The sequence below is a fragment of the Arvicanthis niloticus genome, chromosome 24, assembly GCF_011762505.2.
Source record: "Arvicanthis niloticus isolate mArvNil1 chromosome 24, mArvNil1.pat.X, whole genome shotgun sequence".
In the NCBI taxonomy this organism is placed as follows: Eukaryota; Metazoa; Chordata; class Mammalia; order Rodentia; family Muridae; genus Arvicanthis; species Arvicanthis niloticus.
In genome coordinates, this window is record NC_133432.1 from 11,935,797 (window position 1) to 11,948,926 (window position 13,130).

The 13,130-nt window shown below is 48.2% G+C and overlaps 1 protein-coding gene across 2 annotated transcripts in view; it reads right to left on the reverse strand.

Annotated features, from left to right (window-relative positions):
- Positions 1 to 13,130, reverse strand: part of Ptpn11 (protein tyrosine phosphatase non-receptor type 11) — a 62,584-nt gene that overhangs the window by 15,179 nt on the left and 34,275 nt on the right. The window contains exons 7-11 of one of the 2 annotated variants that reach the window (XM_076922668.1): positions 12,052 to 12,148; positions 9,086 to 9,165; positions 8,754 to 8,912; positions 4,629 to 4,760; positions 340 to 494 (exon numbers count right to left, since the gene is read on the reverse strand). In XM_076922668.1, coding sequence (XP_076778783.1) covers positions 340 to 494; positions 4,629 to 4,760; positions 8,754 to 8,912; positions 9,086 to 9,165; positions 12,052 to 12,148 — 623 coding nt within the window. Of the gene's footprint in view, positions 1 to 339; positions 506 to 4,627; positions 4,761 to 8,753; positions 8,913 to 9,085; positions 9,166 to 12,051; positions 12,149 to 13,130 lie in introns of both variants that reach the window. The other variant, XM_076922667.1, reaches the window with a different exon arrangement.

Here is a 13,130-nt window from a genome sequence, read left to right on the forward strand (position 1 = left end):
CACCATTCTGGAGGCAGAGGTAGAGGCCAACCTGGACTACATAGTGAAATCCTATCTCAAAATAACAACAACAAAAACGTGACTGATGAGGAAAGCTTCACTCATTTATGGATTGGCTCAGCATACGAATAAGACTGTAGGAAACCAAAACACCCCTCATATAACCATACACTCTGCTGTGGTGACCCTGGGGCAGTCTCCACAAAGGCCTATGTGGGAAGGGACTGACTTCTGAATGAGAGTGTTAGGAACAGTGTGTCACATCTGCACAGAGACCAACTGACTCCCGAGCCCCTAGGTGAAAAGAAACTATTAAAGGAAACCAAGCCGGGTTGTCACCTGCAGTGAACCACGACAGGGCCTGCATCCATGATGCTCTCCTGCTTGTGGTGGACTTCCTCCAGGAAGTCCAGCACACCTCCAGGGTCACTAGGCACGCCATGGTCTGGCCAGGTCCGAAAGTGGTACTGCCAGACGGTTCTCTCTGTGTTTCCCTGGAGTAGAGCCAAGAAAAGCCAGACCAGAATTAAATAAACCAAGGGCTGAGGAATCATGGCTGCTGAGCTTTCCGAGCATCTTCCAGAATGGAAAGCCAGTCTCTGGCTCCCAGCAGTGCTTCTCTGAGAATCAATGGGTCAACATGGAAGGAGCATCTGCCTGTCAGGTGATCTAAGACATCTAGGCAATTTGTTCTTCTGGCAAAATGTAGCCAAGGCGCAGCCCCGAGTCGTCAGAGCTTCCTCGGTCAGGCAGCACTCAACCTCAGAGGCCACCAAGGTCCTAAGGACTGCAGTCTCTCTCCCCAGCTAGCAGCTTGGCAAACACTAGCTCCCTCAAGCATTTGCTCCTCTGTGGTCCGTGACCCTTGCCCGTGTGGCCTCATGCAGGCACCTGGCCATTACAGTACTGTCACAGCCAGACGATGGGCTTTGTGAATTAGATGGTGAGACTTGGGCTCAAATCCCAGGCAGCCCCTATTGTAGTCGCTGCTGCATAACTCAAAACTCCTAAATGCATCTGCAAAGAACTGTTTCTCACACAGAGGGACTCAAGGAACTGAACAAAGGGCCCTCCCAGCTAATGGAAGTAATGGTGGGAACTGAGAATATCCTGGCTGTTCTTAGTGACAATGACCAGGGATCAACAGAGGCACCAGGACCACTTCGACCACAGAAGCGCAAAGCTGGCCCAGAGCAGTCACCAGTGATTTCCCCATGGAGACAAGCCAGGAAACACTAAGGGAAAGGAGGCTCAAGAGAAAGGAAAGGAAAAAGAGAGGGCGGGAAGGACAGAAGATGTGAAGGGGAGAGGAAGGGGGACTTCAATATCAACCAACACTGGTTAACTTCCTTACATCCAAGGACCCTTACTGTGATTTTAAAAATCTCCTGTATGCTACATGCATTTAATTTGCTGATGTCATGGAAAACTAACCTTGTCGTTACTAACAGACTGAAACCCAGGCAGCTTTGTGGGTCACAGACAGGCCAGCAAGAGAAATAGAACATGCACGACTGCACTGCATAGCAGCACCCCTTCTTAGCCCAGGCATCTCTGTACATCAGCACTGTACAGTAGGTGATTTGTCATAGCAAGGCGGGAGCCAGAGGGATCCACGTTAGCCTCTATGCCAGGGTAAGAGTGCAAAAGTGTGCCATCATCCCCCACACCTCCCTCTCAAAATCTCCTGGTACACAAGATGGAGCAAGACCTGCAGCATTCTCTGTACCCAGACACAAGCCACACAGCGCTCATTCCTTCCAAAGGAAGATGGATAAATAACTTCTCACTAGCAGCACAAGAAAGAAACTGCCTGTCTGCTACTCAGAAACACTGACAAGCCTGGTAGTTCTTCATGAGATGTCACAAGAGGGCTGGCAAGGCAGCTCAACGGGTAAAGACACCTGCCACCAAACCCGACAACCTGACAGGCCCCGTTCTATCCTCAGAAACCTCACGGTAGAAGAGAACCAACTCCTGAAAGCTGTTCTCTGACCACCACAGGTGTGCCAAGAGGAACATACCTCCTGTGGCTTAGATACACCATGTGCACACTCCTCAGGGAGGACATGAAACAGAGCCCTTTCCGCTCACCATCAGCCCTGGGCTCTGTTCCTCCTGCCCTCCCAGCACTACAGGGGAAAATTGTGGTCTCGAACCAGCCTACCCACAACACACTGGGTCACAGCCCTCTGCCCGGCCTCCCTGATATCTGCACATCCAAGGCTCAAAGGCATTTCCACAGGATCCCTGCTGACCCTCCTGCAGCAAGTCAGGAGGCTACAGGGTCATCCTGTGCGCATCCAACCCATCACTTCCTCCACAAGGATTCCCAAGCCAGCAGCCTCTGCTGTCCAGCTCTCCTGCACTGCCCCAGCCGATTCCCAGCATCTCACCTCAATGCTCCAGGCAGCAGCCCTAACTGCTCATAAGCTCTCCCTGCACCGGCTAGCTCCTGCTGTAGCTGCCTACGTCACTAGGGTCACGGGGGCCTGACACTCAATGCTTCCATTCCATTTCATTCCCAAGCAAAGGAATAAGTACAGCAGGACAGACCACTGCTGGAGACATGGAGAGCAGGCCAAAGGCCTGGACCTCCTAGTAGGCCTCCTGGCCAGAAGTCCTATCCCATTCCGTGGCCATGGAGACCTCCCAGAACACAGCTTTACACATACTCACTGGGTACAAGAACTGAGATAAGTCCCAAACAGTGAATAAAGCTCAAAGCTCTTAATACAGCATCCTCAAACCGTATGGCAGAGAGAGAGAACCAATTCCCACAAATGGTCCTCTATCCTTGCATACACACAGGCATGCATGTACACACACTATAAATGTAAAAATGAGTAAGTTTTAATGCCAGAAGCCAGGCATTGGGGGCATGCCTTAATTCCAGCACACCGGAGACAGAGGCAGGTGAATCTCTGTGAGTTTGAGGATAACCTGGTCTATATTGCAAGTTCCAGGCCAGCCAGCCAATCAAAATAAAATAAAAAATACTCAGTCATGGTGGCACACATATTTAATCCCAGCACTAGGGAGGCAGAGGCAGGAGGATATCTGTGAATTTGAGCCCAGAATGTCTCTGTAGCCAGTTCCAGGCCAGTCATGGATACATAGTGTGGGGAGCAGACAGAAGGCAGATATCATCCTTGCAGCCATCTTGAGCCATATACCCTGACAAGAGGCTTGTTTACATTAGCCTACAACAGCTGAGCACACTCTGATAACATCTTGCTTTAGATACCCAGGATTTTCCCTTGGGTGTGTGAGACTTACAGGTGTGTGACTTAAGGGCATGACTTAGAGATCAGATTTAGAGACAAGGCCTAAGGGCATGACTTAAAGGCGTGACTTAGAGGCGTGGCTTAGAAGTGAGACATATAAAAGGCAAGAGGCAGACAAAAGAGAATAACTTGCAGTACAACTTGGAACTAGGAATTAGGTTAGAGAGTACAACTTGGAGTACAACTTGGAGTAGGAATTAGGCATTGAGGAAGAAGACTTATTAGTTATTAGGCACTTGGCACTTGGAGGAAGAACAGAGAATTAGGCATTAGACATTAGGCACTTAGCACTTGGAAGAAAGAACTTGGAACTTGGAGGCACTAGGGACTAGGAACTCAAGACTTGGGACTTGGAGAGAAGAAGAGAGACTGAAGAATAAACGGGATTGAATCACACTCTGTCTGGTCTCCATTCTTCGAGTAATCTTATTTATAGTATTAGTAAATGTTATAAATAATAATTTTTATTTTATTTTATTTTTTTGGTTTTTCGAGACAGGGTTTCTCTGTGTAGTCCTGGCTGTCCTGGAACTCACTCTGTAGACCAGGCTGGCCTCAAACTCAGAAATCCGCCTGCCTCTGCCTCCCAAGTAATTTATTTTATTTTTAAGGCTATTTCCAACAAGACCTAACCCAAGAGTATTTCTGTAACACCCTCCCCAACCTCTCCTACCCAATATCCCATTTTCCTGCAGTCAGGGTGTCAGTCAGGGCTCAGACAACACCTGTGCCCAGAAGGCCCACTCTCATCCAGCTCGAGAAGCCATGTCAGCCTGGACAGTATCTATCTGGGTGCAGGGCTTCTCGGTGTACCTGGCCTTAATCCACAAGGACAAAAGAGGTTTTGTTCATCTAGGAGTCCCGGAAGAAACCAAACAGGGCCCTTATAAACATACAACAAAATGACTACAAACCGAATCCTGTTTTGTTTTGGAGTCACAAGCTATGGAAAAGAGCTACAGCCCTAACCTTGATCACAGATAGGCCTGCGACAATTGCTGTTCCCCTTACTTGGAGCCTGTTTTCCTGTCTGCATGCATGGCCCCTCTGGTTGGTAACTCAGCAAGTGTCACCTCTCAGAGGCCATCCCTACCTACCCTGTCTCATGTCTCAGTCACTTCTGAACATGTCACAAGCGCTGAAGGCCAGCTAGTAGTTACCCTTCCCCCATCTCTCCAGGCTGCGAGGGCAGGACCCATGCCTGCCCTGCTCACATGCCACCCGATGTGGCACTCAATCAGTGAGTGACAGGACACAGGGCAAAGGTTGGATGCGGGCAGAGCACCACATGTCTGCGAAGCACGGGCAGCTACAGAGTCTAGAATACGACAATATACTTACTTGTCCGACCTTAGAGAGTTTGAGCTCTCGTAAGGTATAGTCATGAGCGGCACTTTCTTTGACATTCCTAACACGCATGACCCCGTATTCTTTGAGCGCATACTCATCAGGCCAGTACTTGACACACTTGCTCTGGAAGAAACCAGAAGGAGCCTGTTAATGTCTAATTAGTGAAAGTTAAGCCCTGCAATGAACAATCTTCCTAGGCCCTCTGGTGACAGCAGCAGGGACAGGAGCCTGCCTCTGTCCTCTGTCCTCTAGAATGGCAACAAGAGTAATGCAAATAGGCAAGGCAGGCCACGGGGGGGGGGGGGGGGGGGGGGAGGATAGGAGGTAGGAGGTGTCACAGGTTGGCCTGATGCCCACCCCACCCCCACCTCCACCCTACCCCACCCCACCCACTAATTGCCAGAGCAGAGTCAACACCTACTTATTCAGCTCTGAGGATGAAACAGGCAAAGTGGAAGGGACCAGCCAATTTAGAACTATCCCCAAGCAAGCTGAACTTGCAATCCCGGCACTCCACCAGTCGTTCTGAGGGGACGGGCAGATGGCTAACACTGTCCTAACACTGTGTGCCATGATTTCTCTGACCCAAGTGTGAACAGCTCACTCATAGCAGAACCCAGGATTCTGAGCCAGCTGCTTTCTCCATATCCAGACTCATCTGATACCAGCCACACACCAGCTTCCCAGAACTGAGAACACAGTCTGCAATGGCTGTTGACTTCAAGAACAGATGGGACAAGCATACACCATTACTAGTACTGGCACTTGGGAGGCTGAGGCAGGCAGGTCTCTGTGAGCTCAGGGCCAACCTGGTCTACCTAGCAAGTTCCAGGCCAGCCACATCTGCATAGTGGGACCCTGAACAGATGGACTGAAAGCTGAGTGTGCACACTTATAGTCCCTGAAGGCAGAGGCAGGAGAATCACTTCAAGTGTAAGTCTGGACTGCTCTACATAGTGAATGACAGCCCAGTCAGCTATATAGCAAGACCCCAACTCAAAACAAACACACAAACAACAGGGCAGGCAGCTGAGAAAGACAGTAACCATGACATAAAGGAAGAGGTCTTGTCCATCTGAGGAATGAGCCTGTGTCATCTCCAAGAGGAACGGTTCCATCATCTAACTCTGATGAGTCCAAGGCAGAGCATGTTCTGTCTTTCCAGAAGTTGTCACCTCAGACACTCACTTTCTTTTTTTCTTTTTCTTTTTTTTTTTTTTTTTTTTTTGGTTTTTTGAGACAGGGTTTCTCTGTATAGCCTTGGCTGTCCTGGAACTCACTCTGTAGACCAGGCTGGCCTCAAACTCAGAAATCCGCCTGCCTCTGCCTCCCAAGTGCTGGGATTAAAGGCGTGCGCCACCACCGCCCGGCAGACACTCACTTTCTAAAGCCCATGTGAACATCAGAAAGGGGACTAGAAATACAGAGCAGCTTACAGGTGATGAGAAAAAAGAGGACGGCTAGCTACATACAGAGCCCAGTAATTAACACGGAGAGGACCCCCAAGGCAGAAGGAGCAGCTGATGGAATGGTCTGATCTCTTATTCTAATTCAACCATGCCTCTGTGTTTGACAGTCTGGTAAGATTTTTATCGTTGCAAATGGAATGGTGCTGTTTTCTGGCCAATCAATTTGGAGGATTGCTCTGGTCACTACAGAGACCTCAGCAGAGAACACAAAACCATCATGCCTTGAAAAGGGACATTTTAGCTGACTCCCAACACCTGCAACCCTCTGCCCAGTTTTCTGTGTGTTGCAGAGCTGCTATGTAGGAGAACTGCCACAGTCTGGTTTTCCTTCTATGCAGTGAGGAACACAGGCTGTAAACAAAGGCTGTACAGAGACTCCAAGCCTACTGTGTGTACTCCCAGGGTGACAATGGAAGATTCCAAGCCTCCCTGCGTGCACTCCCAGGGTGACATGAAAGACTGGGTCAAGGAGGTGAGGACTGGAGCAGAGCACAGGCACCAGACACCACTCTGCCCAGTCTTTCTGCTCTGGAGTTTCCAACTACACTTCCATTGGTGGCTAACCTGATTCCTCTGTTACAAGCTCATGTCCTCTGTGCCAGATGACCTCTGACATCTCCATCAAGCAGGAACTGTGAAGGGCTGTAACTGGGAAGAGCCCAGGAACTCAGGACACCTGACATCACTGCTAAAAGCATGCAGAAGTACGCCAATCAAAACCCTGCACCATCACTTGCCTCTCAGCTGCCAGGCTTAACTACCAAGAGCCCCATCAGGTTAGCTTCTGTATGTGACAGTAACATTATACTCAATTTTTATATAAGCCAATAGAGGATATCCAAACAAAACCTCTAACCAGAACACAAATTAAATCCAACTATTAAAAACCTATAAACTGCTTTCACTTTGGGATGATGCAAAGATAGCCCAGTCCTTCAAGGTGACGTCTGATTTCCTGGAGGTGCGACACACCAAGAGTTCTAGGAACCCACAGCATCCTAAGGAAGTAGGAAGCTCAGCTCAAGGCTATGCGGTGTGGGGTGGAACGACAGATGAGGGCCAGGCGGGTGATGCGAAGCAACACGTACACACAGTGGCTGACTATCCTCAACAGCCAATCTGAACAAGCATAGGCCACAGCCTGTGAAGAATTAAAGGCAAGAACAAGACTCTTCAGCCGAGCAAAACCACAGCACAGAACACAAGCTCCAGGCCAATGTGTACTGACACTACCTATCTAATCAAGCACCACCGAGAGGCAGAATGAGGCTATTGTGGGAAAGCATAGCTGCGGGCCAGCCTAGTGCAGAAGAATTCACATCAAAGTGACAGCAGGGTCTCTATGCTAGAGAGCGGATGGGTGGGACAAAGGCAGCTGTAACCTTCGCTATAATGACTCAACAGCCCCAGGAGTGCAGTGTGGATGGTGCACATCTGTCACCGGAAGGGCTCACTGTGGCATCAGTGTGCTCTGCTCCCATAGGTTCCTCCCTCCTCCCTTCTGCTTCTGGACCCAGCTAGGTAATGCCTTACCTAATATGCAGAGAAAGTGCATGACACAAACAACAGAATTAGCACACGCGGGTGTTAAAACAGTGACTGTAAACATAGTCCCTGTGATCAAAACAGAATAATCATTTCAAAAGGAGACAGAAAATATTAAAACACCCAAGCACCACAGAGGCTGCTGTGAATATGTACCAGGCAGGCACAGGCCTGGGAATAGAACACACTCCACTCCACAAAAGACATGGCTGAGCAAAAGCTCAGACAGAGGGAGAGAGAACCAAGATGAACATCACCATGTAGATAGGGAATAGGGGACTGGCACTAAGCAGGCTTCTGTATGGGTTCCCTCAAGTGGGACTGAGTGAAGTGGGGACATGCTTTTTTTAAAGTCAAAAGTGAACAATAACTAAAAGAATCTGCAATTCCACAGTGCTCCATGAACTCCAATTGGAAAGCACCAATAAGCATGCTGGACCCATGGATGCCCACCTGCATCCCAGCACTTAAACAGGCAGGAGCACTAAGGGGCTCCTTTAAACACCAGCCTTTTCTACATAGAGCTCAAGGCTGGGCTGAACTATAAGATACTGTGTCTTTCAAAAGAAGTCAGAAAAGAGGAGGAGGAGGAGGCAAATAAATACATACACTGAGGAGACATAGCCAGGCAAATAAATACATACACTGAGGAGACATAGCCAGGCAAATAAATGCATACACTGAGGAGACATAGCCAGGCAAATAAATACATACACTGAGGAGACATAGCCAGGCAAATAAATACATACACTGAGGAGACATAGCCAGGCAATAAATACATACACTGAGGAGACATAGCCAGGCAAGTATTTTTTCGAGAGGGTCAGTCAGACCAACCTGATACATTCAATAGTTTGTTGTTTATTTGTTTTCTGAGTCAGGGTTTCTCTGTGTAGCCCTAGCTGTCTCAGAACTGCTCTGTAGTGGACCAGGCTGGCCTCAAACTCAGAGATCTTCCTGCTTCTTTGTCCTGACTGCTGGGATTAAAACCACACACCACCACTATCCAGATATTTTAAGAATTCTTTATCAGATGCTGAGTACACAGATCCCAGAGCTGCATATGGGGGGAGGAGTGGTCAGAAAAGATAATAGTGTGTACCTTCCCTCTCTCCACTTCCTTTGTGGTCATGACAATGACTCGAGAGTTCTCCTGGAACACCATCCGCCAGAAGTCATTCACCGTGTTCTGCAGGCAGCCTTGAGTGGCAATGTAACTCTTCTTGGGTTTTGAATTGTTGCACTTGGTTTCAAACTCAGGCTAGAAATGAGGAAGGAAAGCCTTCAAGCATTTGAAGATGGTGTCATGGGGACGCAGAGGCGAGGCTAGCAACACAGGGGCAGAACACACAGGGAAGCCATGTAACACAGGGGCAGAACACACAGGGAAGCCATGCAACACAGGGGCAGAGCACACAGGGAAGCCACACTTACCATGATGACGTTTGCATTGATGTAATCAGAAACTGGCTCGTTGGGATCCCCATCATGCAGGACGACCCTGGTGTGATCAACTGAGGGGAAAGAGATGACAGCTGTCAGTCCTCAGAGCTTCAGCAGACTCAGCTGGGCTCAGGCCAAGGCAGTCTAACAGGGACTTCCACGAGGTCAAATATCCAATTAGCACATGTACGACCCGCCCAGGACACGCATGCCACCGCGCTTTCTCAGCAATCCCTCTCTCAGTGACACTGGGAGGCAGGCGCTGGGTATGAGAACTGTCTATGCTATCTTTATAACATTTTATGGATCCAAAATTATTTCAACCCAAAAGGTTTGGGCTCCTGTTTTTCTTCCTATCTGGGTTTTGGTGACAAAGGTAGGGATTGAACCCATGCTATGCAAATAGTGTGCCACTGAGCTATATCCCCAGCTGGCTTCTGGTTTTAAAAAGAAGATTAAAGTGCCAACAAGATCTTCAAAATGACCCAGGGAAAGAGAAGTGGGCCTGAGTACAGACAAAACAAGAATGCACACAGCTGGCTGTTCCTGAAGCTGGGCACCAGTATGTCGGCTGTTGTGTGTTAGTATATTCCACATTTTCTACAACAAAGGGTTTCTTAAAGGAAGCAGAGTAAAATATATTATCTGTAAGACAAGATTTATAAAGTATGAGTTGTCTTAATTCTGTACAAAAATATATTATCCGTATAAAATTCTGAGTGCTCTATCAAAGCCAACATATTTTACAATGGGAATCAGCCGCGGGGCTGGATGTGTTTCATGGGTACAATTTTGATCTTCTGCCTCATCCTCTCCCCCATCTTTAAAGAAATATGATGTGCAACTCATAGGACAGTGCAGGCCTGGAATCTCAGGACTACACAGAAGGATGAAACAAGTTCAAAGTTACAAAACTGTCTGCCAAAAAAAAAAAAAAAAAAAAAAAAAAAAAAAAGTTTTTTAAGGAAGGGTTGGTGGGGCTGGAGAGATGGCTCAGTGGCTAAGGGCACTGACTGCTCTGCCAGAGGTCCTGAGTTCAACTCCCAGCAACCACATGGTGGCTCATAACCATCTAATGGGATCAGATGCCCTCTTCTGATGTGTCTGAAGACAGCTACAGTGTATTCATACAAATAAATAAGTCTTTAAAAAAAAAAAGAAAGGGTTGGTGATCTGATTGGTGTTACCATAGCAGCAGGCAGGTCATTTGAGACATAAGCAGCTGTTCATCAGCTATTCCTACAGCTGCACCTTACAGTGAGAACCAGTGGAGCTCTGAGAGGGGGAAACTGAGAAATAATTTGGTCCTCCAAGGCCCCCAGGACACCTCTTCAGCTCCACTCGATTCTCAGCAAACTCTGGTTTGCTTTTCTCATGAGAGCAATGCCTTCTTACACATACACACACACATACACACACACACACACACACACACACACACACACACACACACACACACACAGAGCATCTTTGACCAGTTGAGCCATAAGGCCAGTGTTCTCCAACTCTGCTCCAGCCTCCAGCAGCAGAAAGCCTTGCATCCGGAGCCCGAGTAACCCAAGTATGTATGTATATAAGCACACCACCTATCTGTACGCTGAAGTTGTGAGGGTTCCCCTTCCCCCATGTACCACTCTGCAGCCCCACCCTGAAGACCCTGCATCAGCAAGAGGTGGCAAGAACTCTGCCCTGAGGGCTCAAGTGTCCACCTCTCCCACTGACAACACTGCTAAATGAATTCGTGAAGTGACTTTGCAAGCTCTCATGCAGGTAGTGCACACACATGCAAGCAAAACACCCACACATAAAATAAGATGGGGGTGGGGGGGGGGAGCACCTACTTCAGTTGGCCCTTGTGGTGCATATCTGCCATCTCAGATACTAAAGAGGCAGAGACGGGAACATGGCAAGTGAAAGACCTGCCTGTTATCAGATAAGTTCAAGGCCAGCCTGGGCAAGCTCATGAAACCCTTTTTTATTATCTCAAAATAAAAGGTAAAAAGAGGGCTGGATATATAGGTTCAGTCTCTATGTTCTTGTCCTGTAAACACGAAGAATGAGTTTGATCCTCAAAACCCACTTTTAAAAGCTGGCCACTGCAGCATATGCTTCTAAGCCTAGTCCTGCAAAGTGCAGTCAGGTAGATTCTGGGGCTCTCTGACAAGCCACCCCAGCCTAATAGGGGAGTTCCTAGCCAATGACAAGATTGTCTCAAAAAACAAAGGAGATGGCACCCGAGGAACAATGCCCAAGGTGGTCCTCTAGACTCCACATACACACATATGTATCCACATACATGTATATATGAACACAAAGGCACACATTAATTAATTAGTGAACAAACAGGCAAACAGAAAGAAGGGTAGGGATGGACTCCATAGGCATGCACATGTAGCCACACACTAGTATACATGAACACAAAGGTACACACATACACACACAAATAAACAAGCAAACATACAAAAAAGTCTGGGGATAGACTTCACACACTAGTCACTAGTATATATGAACACAAAGGTACACACACACACACACACACACACAAATCAATCAATCAAAACAAGGCAAGGGTTTTGGAACTGAAGAAGCCTACAAAGGAGGAAGGGCTGGGAATGTAGCACGGTAGCAGGATGCTCACCTTGAGTGTGAGACCTGCCGTTCAACTTCCCAGCACTCCAAGACAAAACAAAGAGCCCTGCTTTTCGTCTACACAGTTCCAGATTAGGTCACATCAAAATGTGCGACAGCAGAGTGAGCTCCAGCCTGTGTAGTAGCCATGGGGTCTTCATGAAGGCCCTGCTCCCTGCCACCGTGTGTATATTACAGGGGGCCAAGCTTTGGTGTTCACAGCTTTCCTGGCATTGGGAAGTCATCAGTCCTACTACCACTGGTTATGCTAGCTAGCATGTGACCCCAGTGCCCACTGACTGCTACTGAGGCAGGAGACTGATACTCACAGGGCAGGATGTTTTTGTATCTGTTTTTGTTTTTGTTTTCTTGTCTCTGCCCTTCTTTTCGGCTGTAGAGAAGTTTGCACTCCTGTTGCTGTAGCGTCTAGAAACAGAGAAAAGTCAATTTTATCATGTACCATGTGTGCCCAAAAGAGGGGAGTGAAATGGCTCAGTGGGCAAGGGTACCTGCTGCACATCGGATGACCTGAGTTCAGTCCCCACAAACCACATGTGAAAGAAAAAAAACTTCTGACCTCCACACACATACCATGGTATAAGCCATCCGTGCGAGCACACACACACACACATATACAAGTAAATCAACAAATGCAAAAAGTAAACTTAAATACGAAAAGTGACTCCTAGAAAAAGAAAGAAAAGGAAAAGAAAAGAAAAAAGATAGGATGGAGATGAGGGAAGAAAAGGGAGGGGAAGAGGGAAAGAAGAGCAAGGACAGGAAAAATAGAAAAGAGAAGCAACCAGCCTGGCCCGTCGTCTGCTTTAAGGGTACCCCCTTGGAATTCGAGTCAGGACCATGGGAACAAGAGCGCCCATCCCCACAGCACAGCACCTGACAGCAGTGCTCACAGTGACCTATGCCAGCTACAGAAGGCTTGCTAATCATCATGGCCTACCCAGGAGCAAGCTACACATCGGCCAGTGCCCAGGACAGTGGGTCACAGGGATGAGGGCTGCCTGGGCCACTGCACAACTTTGGGAAGGAACTGAGGGAGGGAGGGAGGGAAGACAAAACTCTACCTAGTCACACAGAAGAACTCTGGCTCTGCCACTCTATAGAGTGGGTCTAGAGACTACTTAACACCTGGAAAGATGGTCACAGTTAGTCACACTTCCAGAATGGGATGTGAGCCACACGCTTACATTGACCAGACTACCCGCCAACAGCAGCAGCACACACACGGGGGAGGAAACACGGACATGAAGTTCAGGAATCCTGGCCTTCTTTTTGTTTGTTTCACTGGTTCGGCCTATTGACTTTGGCTCTTTTGTGCTAAACTGGCTACAATGTGTGTAAGAAAGGCCTTTTCAGACACCAGGGCAGCACTAGTGAGAGCAGGCACAGA